The sequence below is a fragment of the Leopardus geoffroyi genome, chromosome C1, assembly GCF_018350155.1.
Source record: "Leopardus geoffroyi isolate Oge1 chromosome C1, O.geoffroyi_Oge1_pat1.0, whole genome shotgun sequence".
Classification (NCBI taxonomy): domain Eukaryota; kingdom Metazoa; phylum Chordata; class Mammalia; order Carnivora; family Felidae; genus Leopardus; species Leopardus geoffroyi.
In genome coordinates, this window is record NC_059328.1 from 202,398,464 (window position 1) to 202,422,322 (window position 23,859).

Consider the following 23,859-nt stretch of genomic DNA (forward strand, 5'->3'; position numbering starts at 1 on the left):
GAGTTTCTCTCCTAACTGAAAGAACCCAGATGAAAAACTCAGTGGCAATCAGAACCAAGACCTAGATGGTGGGGACGCTGCTGGGAGAATTACAGGTGAGCCGTATGCCAGAGGCATCCCTGAAGCCCACCCCATACCCAGAGCCTAGGTGAGGCCCCCTTCATGCTCACCAAGACGCAGCAGACCCCTTCCCGAAAAACACAGTTAGATAAAGGCACAGACTTTTTCTTTCGCTTTACCATTTATAAAGCCATACAATGGGTGGCCAAGAAACAAAGCAGCTGTACAGGGGCGGGCCAGCATTGGTGTAAAATACATTCATATCCAGGGCAAGGAGCACAGGTCAGGGTTTATACAAGGTGGCGGAGGTTATAGGCACGATGATACAAAATAGAAAGGATATTTCCATCTATATAAATACACAGCCAGGGGACGGGGAGGATACCAAGTTATTGTTTCTCCTGCAGAGGGCCTGGGAGGCGGGGAGGGGGTGGCAAGGAATTTCTTACATTTGTTTCGAATGGCGTGTCGGAGGGAAGAGAGAAAATGGGGAAACATGGCGTGCACACACACACATGTGCTCAGTCTCATGCACAAACCGAACATGGACACAGAGGAGAGTCTCAAACTGTTTAACACTGATTAGAAAACAAACTGGGGACATTCCTCTGCAATTACCTCGCTGCTGAGAAGAGCCCTGGTGTGGGAAATAAACGGAAGTCCTCAAACATGCTGGGTGTCTGAGGACAGAGGAGTCGGGAGGGAGCACCCCGTGTAGCCGGTCCTCACCAACAATACTGACAATCTAGCGATCGGGGCCCTCCTGATTCCTTTCACTGCTGGGTGATAGTGACCTTGACATCCCATCGCTCATTCGCTGCCTTTGACCCTAACCCCGTGTTCCCTAGAGACCAGCAAAATATGTACACATATATACCCACACTTGCACACGCACGTGTATGCATCCACCCCGTGTAACACCAGCCAGGAGCTCCAGTCTCAGGACCCTGGGGCCTGGGCCTGGGTGAAGAGTGGCTCTGGGACTCTGCCCCCAACCTCTCCAAGGAACCCAAGTGTGGGGAGACGTAGGGGCAGGAGGCAGCCCTTGGACAGGGCATGGACCCACTTGACCTCCTCCAATCCTGAAGTTGAGACAGTCCGAAGAAGTGGGGGAGAGCCAGGAGGCAGGGACGGTGAGCAAATGCCCCGGGCCTATCCCTGTTCTGCTTACAGACACCTCCACACCCCCTGGATGGCAGGGGAGCCTCCCTGACCTCGGCTGTGGTGCATCAGAGTACCCCCCCTCCTGAGTGCCCTTTATAAGGATCACACTTGTCCAGCTGGCTACTGCCTCCTACAGGTCACACGGCCACCAGGCCCCGCCACCCCTATCCTGCCAGCCTCTGACACACCCAGGGAGTCCTCAAAACCCACGGGAGAAGGAATCCACACATTTTTAGAGTTGCTAGGGAGAGACTCCGACAAAGATAGGGGTCAAAAGGCCCTTCCCTAGCCTAGGACACAGTGTATTGGCCCCCAAACACCTGGCTAGATAAGGGGACCAGGGTGCCAAGACTGCAGGGTGGGAGCATTGCAGTCACCCCTGGAGGTTGACCAGACAGCTCACTTCCTTCCTATTTCCCCTCTGGGGTCACCTCTCCATTGTTCCCATGCCCTGCCCTGTCCTCCTGTTCCACGGGTGGGGAGCCACCTGGACCTCTCCCTGAATCGGACAGATGTCAACTCCCTGCCCTCTTCCCTCCAGACACCGTGCAGGCCAGCCCCAGGCCCCAGGCCGGCTTCAGACGCCTGGCTGGAGCGGGGGGCCAAGGCCTGAGCCTGCCTGGCGTCTGTGTCACTGTTTCGCCGCCTCTCCCGTTCTTCCTTGCCAACTTCCCCCAGACCCTTGCCCTGCCAGCCTGTTTCAAGACCAGACAGCATTCTCCTGGCTGACACACAGATTCAACAATAACAGCAAAAAGGGTTGAGGGGGAAGGAGGAGAGGAAAGGATAGACATTCACACAATAATAACAATAATTATTAAAAGTGCTTTCTCTTAAAGGAAATCTTTGGCAAGAATATACCGCAGCGCTGTGGGGTGTGTGTGTGTGTGTGTGTGTGTGTGTGTGTGTGCGTGCACGCATGGGTACAGAGACCTAACCTGTGAGACATGGGAGAGCCACGGTGTGCTCCCAACCAGTGTCTGACCCAAAGATAGGGCCGCCTGGAGACGGGGGTACCTTTCCCTATCATTCTTCTGGAAACCCACTCCTTCCAGAGGGACGTGAGGGAGTGAGCTGATCAGCTTCCCAGGATGCCCGGTCCTTCCCAGGGTCACACTAGGCTCAGGCCTGAGTGGGGCGGGCTGGCCATGCCTGGGAGGTGGGAGCTGCTGGTGGGCAGTGGGAACGCACGTGTGAAGGCCCGGGGCTGGCTGCCGAAGGGTCTACCACTCGACCTGGCCTCAATCGGAAAGAGGACATCCAGGCCAGGAGGGGAGAGTCCCAGGGCCAGGGCCAGCAGAAGATTGAGATATTTACAAAGGAAGTGGGCAAGGGATATCTCCTATCTGGGAAGAGAGTCAGGGTATGTAGGGAATGAGGAGGGGGGAGATCTGGGTATCTGGCTTGAATGCCTCAGAAGGAAGAGCACTTTGGAGGAACCTCGGCCACCAAGTGCAAGGTTGTAATCTTTAGGAAGCGAGGGCCTGCTCCCTACCTTCAGACACTCTCCAACTCCCTGAAACAGAACGTCCACACAGATACAGCTTCTTGGAGGAGAAAAAATGCAAAAGACACACCTGTCACCCACATCTGTCACACACACCCTTGTCCCCTGCAGGCTCATCCACTTGTTCAGGCCCACAGTGAGGGGGGCAGCTCTCCTCATCTCTGGGAGCTGACTGCTGTGCCCCGGGCTTGCCAGAAAACAAGGGGGTGAAGGGAATGGACGTGTGCACCCCCTTCTCACTGAGCCCCAGACGGAGTCTAGGGAAGGCCAACAGTAGGGCCAGGAGACCCCTGATGGCTCCAAGGATAAAGGCCCCCTACAGTTCAGACCTCACTTATACATAAAAAAGGGACAGGAATTGGTTTATGCCCGGGAAGGCAATAAAGCAATATGGGAAAACAATAAATACTTCTTGTCAATTTACCTATTCTTTTTTTTAACCTTTTCTTATATTTTATTAGCTTACAGATTCTGTCAGTATGTCTCACATATATATTATATATATTTATATATCAGTACAATGCCTCTCTCTAGGGAACCCCATAGGCTTAAGAAGCCATTCAATAATGGAATCCCGGTGAATTTTCTACTCTGGCTTAGAGTGCTTGGGTGGTGGTCTGGGGGGTTCCCAATTGCCCAGATGGACTCTCAGCCCTCTGACCTAAATGCATTCCCTTGCCCCTCTGCTCCACGGGCAGCTTGGCTCTGCTGGGGAAACCACGGCAGGAGGGGGAACAGCGAGGCTTTGGCATTGTAGGTAGGCCATGTAGATGCACAGGAAGCGGCCCCAGGAGCTCTGCCAAGGACAGCCCGGGCAGCCCAGTAAAAATCAGACCCAGAATCACCTGCAGAGGGGGGGACGAAAGGCCATCGGGTGTCTCCCCCGGGGCCTCACGGAGCAGCTTCCCCAGGACGAGCTCCAACATAGAGACCCTGAAGGACAAACCAGGGCAGGAAGGCTTGATCCCCGACACCCAAAAAGGCATCAAACAAGATAAGCAAATCTGAAGAAAGGCTGGTCTGGGGCACAAAACGCAAGAATGGGCTGAGGGCTCAGGGCTGGCCGGAGCCACCTGCCCATACCTGCTGCTGGGCCACACGCCTCCGAGAAGACCCCCAGAGCTCAACCAGCAACCCCCTTGAGGGATCTCCTCCCCAAGACTATGCACACGCACGTCTGCACCTCCCGAACCAAGCGTCCAGCCTCCCCGTGGGGGCAGATCAGGGCTAAGGCTGCAGGGCGGCCAGCCCCACTCCTGCGGGGGTCTTTGCTGGGAAGGTGCTGGCAGCACCCAGGGCCGCTAGAGAGCAAGCGTGGGGACCGAGAGAGAGTCTGCGACCCCGTGATCTTGGGTACTCCTGCTGCCCTGTCACGCCCAACTCTCACCTTCTTTGGACAGTATGCACATGCGTGTGCAAATACACGGGGCACGCACAAGTCTATGTATTTATAACTCTGGCTGAGAGGCACATGGAAATCAATACGTGAAGATGTGGGTGTGGACACAGTATATACCCCATACAGACACCCACACAGACTGTACATCGGAGGCAGAGTCCAGAGACCTCAGGAACCTCAGGTCTATGGTACTCTCACAGGCAAAAGTTCTGCCACTTGGTGCCCATGCTGGCTCTTTTTGGTTTGCCAATCTACCCCAGAGGTGGCCAGAAAAGGATTCTCTCAATTTGATTTCTCCTTGCAAAGCGGTCGGGTTAGGGAGACAGCTTTTCCATTTACTCCCAAAATATAGATCCTCAAGGACTTGGTCTGTCTCCTCTGAGGAGCCCCGGCCTCTTGGAAGGGGGAGGGGGGTCAGGTGGACCTGGTTAGCGGTGGAGGCTTTGGGGGCTCTGCGGTATCCATCCACCCAGGGGAATCCAAGTTATCCTCCCCCATCTTTTTCTTTCTCTAGCTCTCTCTCTCTCCCCCCCTTCCCCTCTGCAATTCACTTCCCCCTCCCCACGTTGCACTTTCTTCTCTCCTTCTCCAAAATTGGCCCAAAGTCCTCCTTCTGGATTCAAGGGTGGTCAGGATTCATGAGTCCCCGCCCCACATGCCCCGTCCCCACTGCCATGGCCCCGGGCGAGGGGTGGCGTTCATCTCTTCTGGCCGGCACTCAGCATGACCTTGGAGACAAAGTTGACGATGGCGGAGGCGGGCTGGTTGGGGTCAAGCTCAGCGAAGAGGTGGCAGGCGTTGTCGGTGGTGCTGCCCTGCTTCCGGGCCACGAAGCCGAAGAGCCTGCAGGGGCAGGAGAAGGGGGTGACAGGCGTGAAGCGGACCCCAGGCCTTGGAGAGCTGCCCCCGTGAGCGAGCTCTCCTCAGGTTGAAGTCTCTCGCCACTCTTCCCGCCTCTCCCAGCACATGAGGACTGGGGCACAGGAGAGAGGGTTCCTCTCTCCCTTCTGCCCCGCACCCCAAAGCCAGGTCCTAGAGATAACAGGATCATTGGTTTTAGGTAGACAGAGATTCCCCTTTGAGAGACAGGGGGAGGCGGAGCTGGAGGCAAATGACAAGACTGGACACTAAAAGGCAGGGAGAGACCGAAAATAAAATGGGGACATTCCTAGGCGAGCTTCTCTCGGTCCTTCCCAGCCCCGCCCCTTCCTGACTGTTCACACAACACAGAAGCACATGAATAAAATGCTGTCTGCCTGTCAAAGCACTTTGCCTCAGACACCAGGAGGGGGTCAGGGAGACAAAAGGACAAGGGGTCACCACCACCCCCCCACACACACACACACTTCTCTTGGGCTCCAGAGAACGGGAGGGGACAGAGGACCCCACACCTGTTCCTCCCTACCCCCCACTCCCTGCACCAGGGCTGGAATGACCTGGCATTCTCTGTGCAAAACAGAGTTAAAAATATGAGCAGAGAACAGAATGTGAGCCCAGGTCCCCTCCCAGTCGGCACGTTGCTAATTAGAGCGAGATGGGGAAATCGGGACAGCTGGAGATTCCGATGGAAACCCCTCTCCCCAGGACTGGACCACAATAGCTAAAATTAGCAAAGTTGGGTCCTGCTTGCCACCGACCGCACGTATACACACACACACACACACACACACACTGGGCTTCCTACAGCTTTGCTCTCCCCAACTCTGTTTCAGGGTCTGGGAACAGCTGGACCAGAGTCCGGGGTAATGGCCTGCCCAAGTGAAGGGGTAGCCTGGGTAGACGGACCAATCCCCAGGACCCTCTTTCCAGGCGGGCTCAGTCTCCTTGGTGCAATGGAAGGCAGTAAGGGCGGACAGAGGGAGCGGCTCCAAGCTGCCGCATGACAGCGAGCCAGCCCCTGCTGCCTGGTTCTGCCGGGGTGGAGAGCCAGCCAACCTCACCAGCCTAAACACGGCCCGCCTGCCCTCCCCTACTGTTTACTTCAGCTCCGTGGCTCCCAGGGCCAGTTCAACAACTGCCAAGTCCTTTCTCTGCTTGGGGCAGTGGATCCAGGCAGGAAACCTCAGCCCCGAGGCAGGGAGGGGCACTTGCAAGAACCTGAGAACAAGTGTCTCCTTAAACGTGGGGCCTGAGGCGCCTTGCGCACGCCTCCTTCGTCTGAGACAGGCTCCCTGGGGCTCCGCCTGGCCCAGCTAGGCCGTGTCAGCAGGAAGCTCGGCACAAAACCAGCTCCGGAATGAAGAGAATGACTTCCAGGCCTGGGACCAGCCCACTTCTGTCCCTGACCCATCTCCCCACGGTGGGGCCCAGTGCTGAATGAGCACGAGCTCCCTTAAACACCAAGTTCTGGCCTGCCTGGCTGGGGTCCGAGACTGAGAGACCCAACGACCCTGGGAACTCAAAGAAGGCTGAAGTAGGTACAAGGCAAGCTTCAAGAAGGCTGGACACCTGCGTGCTCCTTTCAGCTAATTCTTTATGTGACCTCGGGCAAGGAGAGGTGCCCTGCATCCCCCTCTGGATGCTCCCAAGGGCGTTCACGGTGCTGACTGCCTACTGCTCAGCTCCATTCATTCCTGACCCAGGGGGCCTCACCGAGCTTCCTCCTCACTCTCCCCCTGCTTGCCTCCATCCTCGACTTTCTTCATTCGGCAAATATTTATTACCCCTCCCATACCACGAAGGCAGTCCTGCCCTCGGGGGCTTGCCATCGGTGTGGCCCTGCCTCCCTGTCCCCTGGAAATTGTCTCCTACTCCCACACCCATTTCTACCTGTGCAAAATGTGCTGTCTTTTAAGACCCACTTGAAAGTATTAGTTCTTTCCCCAAACCTTCCCAAATCTCTCCCTGCCTAGATGTGCTCTTTTTCATGCTTGGGCTTCATGTGTCGCTACAGCAGCAGTTTTAATTTTCTTTTAACAGGGAAAGTTCTCCTTGTCTAAAGCAATCTTACATGAAGTCCAAATACATGAAGGTGACAGCAGGATTTATGGCCATGAACGTATCGATTCAACAGCAAAACATTTACCTATTATAAAGTCAATGAGGGAGAAAAATTGGGGTGGCTTGCATGAACCATACAAAGTCAAATGTGGAATTGCAGACCATAGGCCAGCTTCAGTACTCAGATTATTGCTATACCCTGTTGAGGTTTTGTGAAACTGAGAAAACCTGATCCATACTGGTCAATAACTGCCTCTCAGGCCAGGGTTTCTCCTTCCTTCATAATGGCTCAGTTGCAACCGGAGGACCCTAGGGTTCCTGGGAACATGGTTTGAAAACCACTCCAGCACGTCAGGGCTGTTTATGCACTTGTCTTATCCACTGGGCCAGTATCAGGCCTCCTGAGGGCAGAGTCAGCCTCCTGGTCCGTCTGAATTATCCTGGGGCCGAGTGCCCTGCAGACACGTGGGAAATGCTGAAGGGGTGGAAGAATCAGCCAAAAGGTCCTAGGTCCATCCCAGAAGAAATGTGGACTTTCTGGGCTCCCGACTTCTGATGAAGAGGTGGAGCCCAGCCACAGGATCCACAGAAACCCACCCAAAGAGCAAGAATAGGAATCAAGGAAGCCAGGACTGGGGCAGAAAGATCATTTGAACAAGCCTTGCCCCATGACCATTGCCTCCAGTAGAATTCCCAGCTTTCTGTCCACTTTCTCAGATCTCTGCTGGTCTGGTCCTGGGAGAGGGAAGGTGAGGAGACTGGAGGCTGGGCCTCTGGCCTTGAGGCAAGAGAAGGCAAAAGACCTGGCTGCCTGGCCAAGCTTTTCTCCAAAGCTGAGTAACCTGAGCACAAAGGCCTTTGTTGCCCTTTGCCTACCCCTGGTCCCAGATTCTAACCACCAACCCCCCACACCCCCCCGGCCCAGGGAGCAGCCAGCTGGCGTCGGGGGAGAAGCCACACTTACTTAGCAGGGGCACCTCCTTCTGTCTTCATCCACCTGTGGAGACAAAGATACCACAGTGTAAACCACCACAACTCCTCCCCCGAGAACGCAGCCCTGCGCATGCCCAGACCTGCAGGGGGAAAGCAAGGGAAACCCCGTTCCAGGGGGGTGGGAGCCTCCAAAGACCACGCAGGGGGAGGCATTCAGGGTGGAGAGAACACTGTGGCCTGCCTCCCAAAGAGCTCTCCCGAGTGTGAGGAGGAGAAGCGGATTCAAGGTCAAGGATATGGCACGGGGCATGGAAGCAAGCATTTGAGTCCCTGGGAGGGGCTCCAAATTTGTGGTGGGAAAAACTCAAAAAAGTACCCAACGCAATTACCGACAGTCTCACAGACACAGGCGGATCTTCCAGTGGAACTGTGAATACACACCCACACGCACACACACGCCCACACATGCCCCCACACAGACTTCAGTGCTGTGAAGATGGGTGCAAGAGAAGGCGACTACAAGAGACTTACTTTCTCTCCTGTGGATCCAGGTCACAGAAGGTGACAGTGTTGAGGGGGTAGTGTCGTCTGAAGAAGAGCCTGTGGCACAGATACCAGATAAACAGACAATGAGTATCCACGTGACCACCCTTTGCCACTTTCCACTTGCAGGCGTCAGGCTACCCTCTGCAGCTGTCATGGGTTAACCCAGCCTCTCCCTTATGAGCAAGGTGGCCTGGGCTGCTCATCTTAGCAATGCATAGGGACATAAATGTGTCACTGAAGCATGTCCCAAATGCTAGTGACTAGGAAAAGAAGGGAGAAACTGGTACTGAAGGATGATCAATGAGGGGATGTGACAGAGGAAGGAAAGAAGCTGGAGGAAGAGCACAAGAGCAAGGGCTCTGCTCTAGAAATCAGGCACTTTTATGAGTTGTGTTTCTGGCTGTATACCCTATGCAGGCATATTTGTAGGAGGGAAGACGGATGGATGGATGGATGGATGGATGGATGGGTGGATGGATGGGTGGGTGGCTGGAAGATTGGACAGGTGGGTGGATGGCAGGTGGACAGACGGAGGCACAGGTTGGTAGGTGGATGGGTGGACAGGTGGACAGATGAGTACAAGGTACAAACGGTAAGTGGGTGGGTGAGTAGATTGACAGATGGGGCACAGGGGGGAGAGCCCAGTACGGAAGCAAGTAGAAGAGTCTTACTTTCTCTGGTTGTCAGTCAGTGTGATTCCCTGGGCAGAAACTTTGAAGTGAACGATGGTGGCAGCTGGTGTGGGGTCAGCAGCCAGAGTCTCAGAAGTGGCTTTGGAGATGGCCTGTGGCCCAGTGAGTGATTCCATGTCCACAGAGTTGACGAAGAGCACGTTGCAGGCTGGAATAAACCCACCCAAAGAGAAGTCACGGGGACTGGAGTGGGTGGGGATTACCTCCCAGCTCAGCTCTTCGGGGGAGGAGTAGATGAATGTTAGGCCAGCCTCAGGCCAAGGCATCCGCACAGAGAATCACGGACTGCCCAGAGATAACTGGGTCTGCAGGACGGGACAGGGCAGGCAGAAGGAAAGGCCTGGGCGGGCATCCTGTCTGGGGTGGCCACTTACCTGCCCCTTGCTTCAGCAGGTCAGTGGTTGAGTTGGCAGGGCCTGAGCTATCTTTCGATTCATCTGTGGGGTCTGAGACAAAAATTTAATTCAGCTGGTAATTAAAACTCTAGAGCTGGAAAGAAGCACAAGTCCGGCTGGGCCTCAGGCAAGCCCTGCAAATACTTTGTGCAATGGATACCGCTTTTCGTAACAGGCCCTGGCAATAGGCACGTGTGTGTCCAGTCTGAACATTCAGTGAGGACTGTCGATAGTTAGCACATGGGTTGAGAGCTCTGGAATCCAACAGTGTGGGGTGCAGACCCTCACCCCAGCACCTGCCAAGTACCTATAAAATGGAGATTGTGATGACAGTAGCCATTGTGCTGGGTTTTTGAGATGTTCCATATACACTGTTAGCCCAGTGCTTGGCATAAAGCAGGACTTCAAGCGGCAACTGACATCTCTGTTGTCATTTTGCATTGATGTGTCTTTGTGTAGATCGATGAATGTCCCAGTTCACTAAAGCACTAATACAGCGCAGTCGTGATTTCGATATTACTAAGAACGGAGTACTGTCTGTACCAGTGTTTCTCAGGCTTTGGAGTGCAGGCTGATTAAAACACAGGTTGCTGAGCCCCACTGGAGGGCTTGAGAATATCTGCATTTTTAACACGTTCTCAGGATGCCGATGCCACTGGTCTGGGAACCATACTTTGAGAAGCACTGGTTTATATAATGTAAACGTCAAACTACTTTCATAAATTTCGTAGAACTATAATTTAGTTGGTGTCTCAACTTTGTGCTTAATAATGCTACTTAAGTTGTACTTGAACTTTTAAATTAATAACGTTGGCCAATTATTAGCAGCAATTCAATGAAATGAGTTGGATTCACAGAAATTGTGAAATAATATTAGGGGTTTTGTGTATGGGCATAACCCCAAGAGCTCCAAGAGAAACTGGAAGAAAGTCCCAGAGACACTTCTGAATATCCTATTGTCAAACAGAGAGGATGGGGACCAGGTACCCAGTTTCCAGTTCCTAGACCTCAAGGTCAGGGCTGAGCATAATTTCCCTTGGGTGGGCCCTGATTCATGGGGCTGGGCAACAGAAGCCTGTGCGGTGACGAGTCTTGGGTGTCCATCCGCCATCTTCCAAAGCTGGAGCTCTTCTCTGAGAGAAGCTGGGCCTGGTGTCTCACTCAATGTCCTATATGTCCATTTGTACTTCCCACAGTCAAGAGGCCTTGCTCTCCCCATCAGCTCTACGTCCCCTCAGTCAGAGAACACCCTGTCAGCCAAGCGGACTAAAACTCCAGGGACGTCTTGGCCCTGTTTTCTTCCCACGCCATGAGGAACCTAGTCACTCTTCCTCTGTGTGTGCTCCCTGCTCTTTATTCACACCAACATCCAACACGTGGGCGCCCCCATGACCTAAATCTGCCTTCCCCTCCCCCTTCCTTCAGCCCTGCCCACTGATGCCCATCTCATCCTCCAGACACAGTCCTCCCCATAACTGACTCCTACTTCTGGTGCCTCCCCCCTGGGCTTATTCTGAGGATTCGCAAAAAAATTTCTTAAAGGCACCAGAGAATTTTCCAGAACAATCTGGAAAGTCAATTATGTGTGTTCCTGGAGTTAAGTTTTTTTTTTAGAACTTTTCCTTCTTTTTTTAATAGGAGATTTAAAAAAAAAAAAAAAAAAAAAAAAAAAAGAGAGTAGCTTTGAATTTCCCTAGATTGGCAAAATGACCCAGGTCCTCAATGCTGGCCCATGTTCTGGAGCGGCTGGCAGAGCAGACACAAACAGCAGCCCAGCTCAAAGATGTACTTGGAGAGCAAGGAGTCTCACGTTCCTACCTCGGTTTGGAATGACCAGCTTACAGGGCAGAGCCAGTGGGATGATGGAATGCTGGTAGACCAGGGCAGAGAGAGACCCTGCAGGGGGAGACAGCATGTCAGGAGCGGTGTCACTGGGAGCAGGCCCAGGCACCGAGGAGCCCAACCACCCAGCCCACTATCCGTCATCTTCAGCTTCTTTATTACCCACCTCTCCCTCATCCCACAATGAAGCTGAAAATCCACTCCCTCCTTGTTAGCAATATCTAAGGGAGAAGGTTCCAGCGGCTCGCTCTAAGCAGCCATAAGGTGTCCTTTCTAGAAAGTTCCTCCCAACATTTCTCCTAAGTCCCTCTGGCTGCTGGGGCCCTCTCAGGACAGTGCAGCAGAAGTATCAGGGAAATCGTGGGATCAAATCCCAGCTCAGTCACTTATTAGCTATGTGTTCTTGGGTAAGTCTAACTTCTACAAACCTCCGTTTCCTCATGTGTAAATGGGACCATAACACCTCCCATGCAGGATTGTTATGAGACCGGAAGTAATGTAAGGTTCCCAGACAGTGACTTTCACATAGTAGGTGGTCGATAAAGGCAGTTGTTACAGCTGTTATTCAAATTCTAATGATAATGCATTTCGGTGGGGTGAGACAAATGCAGAAAGGAATTTGGCAGAGTGAATCAGCCACAGTACAGAGGACGGGAGGCCACTGTTCATTTCCTCTGCTGCGTCTATGACAAGGGGGACCTGGGACAGCCTGAGACACTCTAGGCAGGTGGACTGTGGAGACGGGGTTGGGGAACAGCTCACCGAAGTTTGGCTCATTGGGGCATCCCTTGAGCTTGACTCCTCTGGGGCCAGTCTCTATCAGGAAATGTCTCACCAGCTCATGGGTCATGTCCCCTGGAATAAAGAGAAAGACATGAAGTTTGAGCACTTCTCATGGGGCCCTCCCACCACTTGCTAACATCACTTCATCCCTTCCCCACATGCAGCTCTGTGGCGGGAGAAAGGGTTGGAAAGATAATACAGCCAGAACCCAGGAATGGAGAGACCACCGCTCAAGGAAACACAACCAGAGTTCCAATAATCCTGCTTCCCTGTCCTCTGACCCCAACCATCACCAGGCCCAAGACTCATTCTTCCAAAGAGTCTGACTCAGCAGGCACCAGCTCCCCCAAGAACTATAGGTCTGTCCAGCCCTGAGTCCTTCTGGCACCTCAGGCTTGGAGGAGGCTGTGCTGGTCCAGAGCCTGGCTCAAGGGTGTTACCTTTTTTATTCTGCTGCACAACGGTCGGAGGAGGAGATGACACCTTCATGGCCAGCCCGTAGGCCCCTCGGAAGGAGTGGCTGTCGCGGATGATGAAGGCCCCTGGCTCCTGGTCCTTAAGGAGAGCGATGGCTGGGATTGGAAGGGATGAGGGGACCAGAGCAAATAAGAAATGGATGGCACGGGCCTTGCTTAAGACTCATCGGGTCTACCGAATCTCGCTCCTTAGTTAGAATTTAAACACCCCTAAGGGTCCTCCTATGCTAAAGTTGGCGAACATCCTCTATAAATAGCCAGGTAGTAACTATTTCAGGCTTCACAGGTCATGCCTTCTCTATTGCAAACTACTCGTCTCTACCACTGCAACACAAAAGCAGCCACAAACAATACATAAGCAAAGAGATACAGTGTGTTCCACCGAAACTGCATTTACAGAAAGAGGTCCGGGCCCTGGGCCATAGTCTCCAAAACCTGTCTAACATCCACACAGACCTTCCCTGGGAGCCCGGTGGGCCTCATTCCATCCCCACAACCACAGCTTTGTTTTGCCTGTAAAATGTGCAAAACTCTCTACATCACATAGCTAAGATTTGCTCTATGACCTTGGCTGGCCTTTTACCTTGCTTGGAAAATCATGACTTTGCTACCTTTTTTTTTTTTAACGTTTTATTTTTATTTTTGAGACAGAGAGAGACAGAGCTTGAGCGGAGAAGGGGCAGAGAGAGGGGGAGACACAGAATCTGAAGCAGGCTGCAGGCTCTGAGCTGTTAGCACAGAGCCCGACACAAGGCTTGCACTCACAAACCATGAGATCGTGGCCTGAGCCGAAGTCGGACACTTAACCAATTGAGCCACCCAGGCACCCTGAGACTTGGCTACTTTTAAGCACCCTTCGTAGGTCTACAAACCATGCTTCCGCTCCCCACAGTTCACCGCAAGGAGGTGCCTCTTACTGTCTGAACTTGATCCCAGCCCCCCTCTGTGTCCACCCTGTACTGCAAAAAGGAGTAAGTCTGCCCAGGAAGACATGGTGGGCTGCAGCCAGCTGTGACCTCTGATGGACCACAGGACCCTCGGTGCCACCTAGGACTCACCCTGCTCTCTGGAGATCTCAGGCTTGTACCAATACTTGGAAGTGTCCTGGACGAACTTCACTTTAGCCCGTGTCTCGGGGCTGTTGTCTAAGAGAGACGGAGAGAGAAAAACAGTGTTATGGGTTGAAATGTGTCCCCCAAAAAGGTAGGTTGGAGCCCTAACCCCAGGTACCTGTGAATGTGACCTTATGTGGAAATAGGTCTCCACAGGTGGATGCAAGTTAAGATGAGGTCATGCTGGATCAGAGCGGGCCCCAATCCAATATGACCGGTGTTCATCTCAGAAGAGGAGGAGAGACACAGAGACCATGGGGACAGTTGTGAAAATGAAGGCAGAGGCTGAGGGGACACATTCACAAGCCAGGGGACACCAAGGATGTGCCAGCAACCACGAGAAGCTAAGAGGTAAGCCTAGAACACATTCTCCCGCGAGCCTCCAGAAGGAGCCTGCCAACACCTTGATTTTGGACTTCTAGCCTCCAGCCCATGAGAGACTAAATTGTTCTCTTAAGCCCCCAAGTCTGTGGCACTTTGTTACAGCAGCCGTAGGAAACTAACACAGAAAGGCAGTGTCCTCAACACCATCAGAGCCCTGCTGGAAGGGGCCTCGAGTGGCTTGCCCATCCTTCCCCTGTCTCCTGCCAGCCACTGTGCGTCGCAGAGCTGCTCTCCGATGGAAAAGCCTGGCACAGCATTCTCACTGAGCTGAGGAAAGCCCTCCCTCCACCCCACCCTCTCCTCTCTCCAGAAGATCTGGACCAAACCCTTCCTGCAGCTTCCCTTCCACAGGCTAACGCACCCCACCTGCTAGCCTCTTTCTCCACTGGCTGAATTTCCCAACTTTGTCACAGCAACCTTGCAGTTGAGGGAAGAAAGCTACATTTCCATCACTTCTCCCCGAGCCCCTCCTCATGCCCTATATGAAGAGCCCGTGTTCTCCATCATATTCACATACAAAAAAATCAGTCCTGCCCTGGAACAGAGGAGGAGGTGGCTTAGAGGCCATCTACTGTGAGTCACATACCCCACTTCCCTGGCAAATGACCCCCACCCAGACCCTTTGCAGACCAGAGATGCTTTACAGAGCATTAGGTTCTGGAAGATGCTCAGAGAGAGCACCCAGGATAACCGCTCAACTTTACAAACGAGGGAAGTGAGGTTGAGAGAGGGTGAGGGACCCGCCCAAATCACACAGGTGGTTCACAGAAAGGCTCCTGTAAGATCTTCCCAGGTAAGAAAACACAGGCGCCCATTTAGTGCCTGCTTTGCCTGATCTTTGTCTGGGTATTAGGATGTGCGGCCCTCGCTCTCCAAGCCCTTCCTTCATCTTTTGGCACCCAAGAAACAAAAAGGCGGGGGGGTGGGGGGGGAGTTGGGGGAAGAGGAAGAAAGGAATATTCCAATTCCCCAGGTTTCCTCCCCTTTAGAAAGAAGCCAGAACAGAGGACGCCTGTGCTAACAACGCTATAAAGCTGAGGGTGCAGAGATGAGATCCGGGTTAGACTGTGGGTCCAGCGTTCAGTCAATTTTGACGGGTCAGTAACCCTGGGCTGGACCCCTGGGATCGGCCTCTGGAGGACAGCAAGGGGGTAGGCCGGCTCCCTTTCCTGGCAGCTGCGCACGGGGCAGGGGCGGGCGAAGCAGCCGGGCCAAGCAACTGCGGCAAGCTGCCTGTCTCTCTGCTCTGAAGCCCCAGGCCCCGCGGCTGCTGGGGCCTAACGAGCTGTCAGAGGCAGCTGCAGCCCCGTGTGCCTTCCTGCGTTGACTCCAGTGACTATTTTAAGCAGGGAAGACGGTGGGAAACAGGAAATGTCCCAACTACTAGAAGTTTTCCATCCTCCAAGAAGAGGGGCTGGGAACCGGTCGTCTCCGGTGGGCAGCAGCAAGCAGGGGCGTGCGGGGTCACTGTCGATGTCCCTGCCTGGCAGGCTCGGGGCAGGACCTGGGAGCGACACACTGAGAATCTAGGCAGCAGGGGCCCACCCCGGGGCTGCCTGAAACCTTCTCAATCTTCCTCGAATGCCCCAGAGTCCCGGGGCCATTCTGCAACAGGCACATTCGAGGTCTGGCGGAGGCCCTGACCTTTGTGTTTAGACACCGAGCCCTCTACGCGGAGGCCAAAGATGCCGAGTTCTGGTGACGAGCAAAGAGATCAGTGTGCGGACGTGCATGAGCTTCAGCAAAGTCGGGTCGGCAGAAACCAGACTCCAGTGAAAATGCTCAGCCCTCGGCCTCAGCCCCCAGTGCACGTGGCCGCCAGATACGTTAACAGTGATGTGCACGCAGTGGGATCAAAAGGTGGGGACTGAGTGCTGTGGGCAGGCCACAGGGATGGCAGTCCGGGTTAGGAAGGCAGATTCTCAAAGTTATGCTAAATCATAAATGTGGAAACACGAGAAGACAACTCCAATAATGCTTTGAGAGCGTGAGTTTTATGGCCAATGGGCCTAGATCGGAAGCCATTTACTAACTGTGTGACCCTGGACAAATGACGGAGTCTCTCTAAGCCTCACTTTGTTCATGCATAAAATGGGGGTAATAATACCTACTTTGCCAGGCGGCCGCGAGGATTAAAGAGCTAGCGAATGGCTCAGAGCCTGGCACACAGCACGTGCTCAGTGAGTGGCAGAAGCTATGCTGATAGTGATGATAATTATAACAGTAACACTATCATTATCCTCCTCCCCCTCCCCCTCCTCCTCCTCCTCCTCCTCCTCCTCATGGGCACCCACATCCTCATCACTGCCCCCGCACTTACTTTGAGGCCACCTCCAACTCCCATTATACAGATAAGGAAACTGAGGCCAAGAAGTCAGTGAGCCGCCCCTGGTTGTGTGCCAAAGAGCCGTCAGCACAGAGATGGACACAGACATCCTACCCAGTGGGCCATGTGCCATGGCAGAGGCGGGGGTGGAAGGAGGGGCTCACCTGGCATGGAGTACTTGGAGAAGTCGGGCAAAGTGTGGGAGAAGGAGACGGTGCTGCCCCCGCTGGGGCTGGACATGCCGCTGGCCACAGGCGAGGAGGACACCTTCCCGTTGACAGTGGCATAGTTGGGGAGGCTGCCTGCTCGGTCTCCCACGGACATCCTCCGCTTCTCGGGCAGGGCTGGCGTCGGGCTCCCTTGCCGGAAGGCTGCCGGATCCGGCGACGGGGAGGTGACGGGGCTGCTGAGGCCCGGGTAGTAGGCAGGGGACACAGGGAAGGAGGGCGTAGAGGGAGCCTGGTAACCAGAGGCACTGCTCTGCCGGGACAGCGTGGGTCTCCGGTCCTCGGGGGTGGAATAGCCGCCATAGGCCGCGTGCCGGTCCAAGCTGGGGCTGCCGGGAATCGTGGATCCAGGCCCTCCCAGGTGCCGGCCCGGGCTGGGGCTTCCAGGGCTGGCTACTGCATTGCCGTGGAGGCCGGAGGCCAGGTTGCCTTGGTGGGCCCCAGGGTGCCGGCCCAGACTGGGGCTTCCCGGAGTAGTGGCCACACTGCCGTGGAGGCCTGAAACCTGGTGGGCCCCGGGGTGCCGGCCCAGGCTGGGGCTTCCTGGAGTGGTCGCTGTACTGCTCTGGGGGCTGGAGACTGCACTACCATGGTAACCAGTTCCCGCTGGACCCATCACCTGGCGGTGGCTCAAACTGGGGCTACTGGGGGCAGCCATGCTGGGGTTGATGGCCCGGCGGCCGAAGCCAGGACTGGGGGGGGTGTTGGTGCCCACTGTCCTGTGGCGCGCCTGAGGGCTCCCAGGCACCGTGTGGACGCCGGCCACGGTGAACTGAGCCCGCGCCTGGCTTTCTGGGGAGCTGAACTGCTGTAGTGAGTAGTCGGGGCTGCTGTAGCTGCTGCCCACGGTCGGGAGAGGAGAAGAGCTCTGGGAGCTTCTCTGGGCCGAAGGGCTAGGCTGTCCCAGGCTGCCGGAACGGAAGCCAGAACCCAGCAAAGGCTGGGTAGGTGTCCGGGGACCCTGGTCGCTGCTTTCCCCTGAGGGGAAACTCCCCACTGAAGTGCTGGAAAGAGAGGGGGCAGGTTGAGACGTCAAGATGGCATTTCGTGAAGGCCAGGCTTGCAGGGAGCACTCAGCCCTCCCCCCACCACCACCTCTGCTAGCGGCAACACTAGGAGCCCCACTGGCATGAGCCAGAATGTCACCACTTTTGCACATCACCCTATGGAACCATCAGAAGAAGAGACAGAGGCTTAGAGAGGTTAGGCAATAAGCTCACGACCACATAGCTTGTAAAAGACCAGTCTTCCAACTCAGTCGCATCTGATTCTGAAGCCCATGTTTTCCCCACTGCCCCTTGTTGACTCCTCAACCAGAAGGCAAAGCAAGGGGTCTCCCCTATGGAAACTGCAGATGGCTGTCCCGATGTCACCTCCAGCACCACAGACACTGAACACCAGGGTGGGGTCAAACCACCCAGCTCCTGTTCCTACCAGGAGTATCCCTGCCTTGACTCACTTTTCCCAGGATGCCACTAGCATCTTTGAACACTGCGAGGGCTAGACCTGGGCTCTCATTCCCAGATAGCTGCAAAAGGCAAAGACACCACGTCTCAGAGCAGGACAGTTCAGCTTATTTATTGTAAGGTCTGCTTTCCAGCTGTTGGATCTGGCCACTAATTCAGCAAGCTGCCTTGTGTGGTAATGAGACTCCCGTCATTAGCAGCATTTAAGCAGAAGATGACCAACCTCTTGAATGTTGTGGTGGGAATTTCCTCCACCCGGAGGTTACAGTAGATGAGCACAAAGGTTGCTCCCAATTCTAAGACTCTGGAAAGTTCAGTTCAGAGGGGACTGTACCTGGCAGACAGCCACAATCACAGGCTCTCCTCCAAGGTTAAGGGCAACCTGGATCGTACTTGTTAAAGTTTCCTCATGTGGGAAACAAGGGGGCTGGATCAGATAACCCTGATTGCTTCCAGACCCAAACTCCTATCCATTGTTGACATGGCGGGAGAGGCCAAGGTTGACAGGGACCCTGCATCAGCTGTAGCTGCAGGGAGGTGGCAGGTAGGCTCTGCTCCAGGAGCCCCTGGGTGGGGGATGAGGTAGGGGTTGGGAGGGTGTCCTTACACAAGAATATGGGCCAACCTGGAACTACAGACTGGAGGGAGTCTCAAGGCCAGGCTGAGGCCAGGATAAGCTCAGGTCCCCGGCTGAGGTGAGGTGAGGGGCCAGGCAAGAGCCAAGGGCAAGAAGCAGGTCACGGCCAGGCCAAGAAAGAGTCTACTTCAGATCCCAGAAGTGGCTAGAGTGGAATGCCATTCCTGGTACGGAATAACATGGCCTCTGAGGAATGGAGGGAGTGTCCGGCTGAGCAGGGTGGGGTCAGGGGGACTGACATGGAGTTCTGGAAGATTAACCCCACAGGAGAAACACTAGCTTCCTGAGCCCTGAAAAGAGCCAACTCTACAGCAGGAGGAATTTGAGTGAGAAACAGTGAAAACTTCCTGATGTCAGGGCTCCCTGGACATGAGCGGGGGGGGGGGGGGGGGGGGGTGCTGGCCAGGTTAGGAAATGTCCTTTCCTTGAAAGGAAGAATGCACCTTCTGGCTCGGAGCAGATTTCCCAAGAAGTGGAGCCGTCTGCCTGTCAAGAGGCTGGGGAGGGGGCAAGGTGGACTGAGGGTGCACGCTTGGCTTGAGGTTCCAGAATTCTTAGAAGAGCAGAAGAACGCAGCCTCTGCTCACCCGGCCACCCCCACCCTGACCTGGGAGGGGGCGCGCCGTGCGGGACCAACAGAGGGCGGAGGGCCTGTGGCAAACTCAGCCACCGGGGCCTGGCCGGTGATAGTAGCAGGACATGGTTGGAGAGTTTCGAGGCCTCCAGGAGCCCAGGCTAGGGAAGGGGGCGGACGTGCAAAGGGATGCCCAGCAGCCGTCTCCCGTCCCGGGGCAGCCTAGCCTAGTCCGTAACCCCCTTGCCCGGCACCCTACGCCCTGCCCGAGCTCACCCCGGGCTCCCTGTCCTGTGTCAGGTCACGCTCTCCCTGTCGCCAAGCCCACACCCACTCCCCCAGCTGAGCAGCGTCTCACTTTACCCCCCACAAGGGGGCTTCCCCTTCAGAGCCCTCCCCTGCCTGATTCCAGGCTTTCCTCTCTGTCTGACCCACCTCGAATGCGAGGCACCCTCCACCAACACGGCCCTCCTCACCTGCCACTGTGTGCCCTCAGCCCCCCGCACCAACACGTCCGCACCCCAGTCCTCCGCCCCGGCTGTGCTGTCCTTCTAGAATGCCCTCTCCCTCCCCCTCCCCCTTTCAACACCTGCTCACCCTCCTGGCCTCACCACAAATACCTCCAGCCCCCAGAAACCCTCTCTGCACCCCTACCCAGAAACGGTAGCCTCCTGCTGGGAGCTCCAGACACGTACATGTCTGCTTTGGGCACGTCCGACTGTCATCCTGTGACAGGCGGGCACCTAAATGCAGGTCCAGGAGAGACATGGGCTCTAGAGCCAGAAGCCTTTGGTCTGAATCCTATTTCCGCTGTTTAGCCTGCAGGACCTTGAGCAAGCTACTTGGCCTCCCTGTGCCTCAGTTTCCCCTTCTGAAAAGTAGGATCCTAAGAGTAGCATTTAGCAAAGCGCCTGGCACACTGGAAGACTCGCTAGATAGTGGGTGCTGTCGTTAGGTTTTAAAGTTGGGGGAAGGACTGGTTTACCACGGTGCGTGGTGGTGCACGTCCGGCACAGTTTTCTGGATGGTGGCATTGAATTCAGCCTGGGAATTATAGTTCACCCATCCTCATGCTCCACGAGATTTGGCACCTGGGATGCTCTCCCAATGCACCCTGGGGAGCTGGTGTCCAAGGTGCAGCCATCTGGACGTGATTTCTACCCACCCACGCTCCAGGCAGATCCAGGCCTGGACCCTCCTCCCCACTTACCTGTCAGCACTGAGGATGGGGCTGCTGGTGGAGAGGGGGCTGGGGGAGACAAAGGAGCTTCCCAGGGTCCCATTCCTCAGGGGCATCTCATGGCTATAGGCCTGGGCAGGTGGGGCGCTAAAGCTCTTGGGCTCCGGGTCCTGAGTTCGGGGCCCAGCCACTGCCGTCCTCACCACCGACTCCACGTAGCTCCGGGGCTCTGGAAAGGGCCAGAAGAGACACTGAGGTCCACGAGGGTGCAGTGTAGACCCCTCCCAACCTGTCAGGGAACCCAACAGCGTTTCCCCAGCCTGTGGGGACAGCTCCCAAAGGACAGCCAAGCATGCAAAGGGCACTCCTCGGGCTCCGGCCTACCCACACTCCCCCTCTTCCCAGTGTCTTGGAGAAGCTGTAAGAGCTCCCACAGAGCCTTTAACCAGGGCCTCGCTCACAGAAGCTTCCCAGAAACGGACCCCAGCTTTGCCGCTGAACACAGCCATCGTAGAATCTTCCCTCCTAGAGCTAGGACACCTGTCTATAGCTGGCACCCCTTTTAGCGGCTTCTTTCCTTCAAAGACCCTTCTACCCAACCTCCAGGCCCTTCAAGGTCCCCCTGGCACCGCTGGAGTCTGGGCTCTACAGTGAACCCAGAGCTCCAGCCCAGCCTTGCCCACATTCGGGACAGAGCCAGGGTTCACATGGGCTCCACCCACGCCCAGAATCCACAAACAGGCTTGCCGGCCTAGCAACAGGCCCGCGCTGGTGAGTCACGCCCAGCCCCTTCCCTGCCAAGACACACCCACCCACCTTGCCTGACACACTTAGCATTCCTCCCGAGACCGACATGACTATCCCTGTCTGGTGTTTAGCAGAGTCTCAGAATCCGGGGGGGTTGCGGGACAAGTGCCAGCAAGGCCGTTCTACAGGTGAGGGCACTGAGGCCTGGGGAGAGCGATCAATGTGTCCGGAGGTGCGGCCCGGAGCCAGATCTCCTGACCCCCAGGCGGCGTTTGTCTGACCCTCCTCCCAGACCTCTGAGGCCAGGCCTGAAACTAACTCCGTGCTACGCAGGGAGAAGAAGCAGGGCACTCGGCCTCTCCAGGGACATGAGTAGGGATGGATGATGTTCCCTCCACCTCCACACCTGGCACCATCCCGTCTCCCCCAAGAGGGACATGATCAGAACACAGGCTCACACACTACCCACAATCAGGGCATCCGCTGAAATCAGCCTGAGAAAGTGAAGAACCAGAGAATCTGTGCTGCCTTGGGCCGGCCAGGCCCCTGGAGCTTTCGCGGGCCAGGACTGTGTGACAGCAGATGGGGGGAGGGCAAGATGTCTTCAGAGGGTCAAGCATGGGGTGTTGTATTCCAGGTACGGAGCACAGGGTGATACAGCCACCTCGGTGTCCCGAAGCTGGAGTCCATACAGGCAGAGGTAAGCAAGGCCTACCCAAAAGCCCCCCTCCACCAGCCAGGCCACCCAGCCACGTCACAGAGGTCCCAGGCCTCTGTCACTCCAAAGGCATTGGTTCTGGGCCGACCATACCCGAGGGCCTGCTGGAGCCAGGAGACGCTGCTACAGAGACCCTCTGGCCCAGTGCAGGCACGCGCTTTTGTAAAAGGTTCGATAGTAAATCGTTTAGACCATTTAGTAAATGGTCTCTGTGGCAACTACTCAATTCTGCATTTGTAGCACAAAGTCATAGACAATTCGTGAACAAAACAGCATGGCCGTATGGCAATAAAACTTTCTTTACAAAAACAGGCAATGGGCCAGATGTGGCCATAGTTTACTGACCCCTGATCTCACCCATCTCCTCAGCCCAGAAAAGTGGGGTGATTTGCCCCAGAACACACAGCCAATCATTGGTCATAGGTACTAGCACTGTGGTCTCCTGATTCTCAACGCCGGCTCCCGGTAGCCTAGAGAAGGGCCAGAGCCCCACGGGGACACCAAGAGCTGGCTGCGACCCAGTACTCCAGCATGTCAGCCAGAACTATTAATAATAATAACAATGGCAATTACATGAGCAAAGGAGGAGAATGTAAGTCCCTCACCCCGTCACAGGGGACCGAGGGACACAGCTGGCCTAGGAAAACAGGCGGTCTGACCTGGAGCTGCCCTCCCGCCCACTGCACACACACTGGCCAGCTAAAGTCCGGGAGCCAGTCGTTTCATGTGTCTTTAGTCTTGGGGGGCGGGGGGGATAGCTGTGTCCTGGGGTAACCCATCAGGGCAGAGGAACCGTGCAACAAGGAGCCCACAGAAATGGCAATGGAGACGCAAAGCCAGAGTCCACTCTCCCCTCCCATCCCTTGCCATTCTGGGTCACTCTCTGAAAACTCCTCTTGTACCTTTCCAGGCTCCTGGCTTCACCCGGGTGCCCACAGTCCTCAGCACCCCTTTTCTCTCACTGGAAGACAAGGACGTCCATCCACTCTCTGGCCACCCTGGGATCCTTGCTGATCTACACTTGCAGCGCCCTCCAACCCCCTTGCCTACAGTGTACCCTCGCCCAGGGTACAACCTCCAAATGGAAACAGTGGGGCTGGGGACTGAGTTCCCTTCTTCATGAAGGAAGGAGAGGAAGAAAGCCATTCCCCCTTACTCCAGCCTCCAGCTCCCTCTTGCTCTCAGCCTCACTGATTTTGCAGTTCCTAGAAACAACATGCAGTTCCCTCCCACCCCAGGGCCTTTGTACATGCTTTTTCTCTACATCAAATGCTTTTCTCACCTCCCAGTTTCACCAAGTTAATGTCACTCACCCTCACATCTTACTTCTTCAACCAACGTCAGGTTCTTGGCTATAAGGTCTCATAAACTGTATCCCTTCCCTTTGGAGTGCCAACTCAATGCGTAACTCCAAGTGACCTAATTCTGGCTCCTGATCACGTATATGCTCCATGAGATTGGGAATCACAGTACTGCGTATCAGTATCTTCCCAGAGCCTGGGACAGTGACTGGCACGTTATAGGGACGTGAAATATGGAATCAATGAATCAAAGAATGAGAGAATACATGTAAAGCACTTAGCACAGTGCCTTGAAAGCAGATCCCCCTAAAATCTGCTCTTCCTCTAGCCGAGTAATTCTGCCTCTGATCATTTTTCCTCACAAGAATCTTTCTCTGAATTTCCCACCAAAGTTTCAGCAGGGAGATCAAGCAGAGCTTCGGAGGGTCAGCAAACAATGTGCTTTGGTCT

General features: G+C 55.1%; 1 protein-coding gene across 11 annotated transcripts in view; it reads right to left on the bottom strand.

Annotated features, from left to right (window-relative positions):
* Positions 1-219: 219 nt before the first annotated feature.
* The window catches only part of TNS1 (tensin 1), a 200,037-nt gene continuing 176,397 nt past the window's right edge, over positions 220-23,859 (bottom strand). For all 11 annotated transcript variants that reach the window (XM_045481192.1, XM_045481191.1, XM_045481190.1 and 8 more), the window contains 11 exons: positions 20,674-20,872; positions 16,724-17,790; positions 13,796-13,882; positions 12,702-12,833; positions 12,241-12,333; positions 11,455-11,532; positions 9,616-9,687; positions 9,221-9,389; positions 8,535-8,603; positions 8,035-8,067; positions 220-4,973 (listed from right to left, as the gene is read on the bottom strand). In XM_045481192.1, coding sequence (XP_045337148.1) covers positions 4,829-4,973; positions 8,035-8,067; positions 8,535-8,603; positions 9,221-9,389; positions 9,616-9,687; positions 11,455-11,532; positions 12,241-12,333; positions 12,702-12,833; positions 13,796-13,882; positions 16,724-17,790; positions 20,674-20,872 — 2,144 coding nt within the window. In that variant the 3' untranslated portion in view covers positions 220-4,828. The remainder of the gene's footprint in view (positions 4,974-8,034; positions 8,068-8,534; positions 8,604-9,220; positions 9,390-9,615; positions 9,688-11,454; positions 11,533-12,240; positions 12,334-12,701; positions 12,834-13,795; positions 13,883-16,723; positions 17,791-20,673; positions 20,873-23,859) is intronic.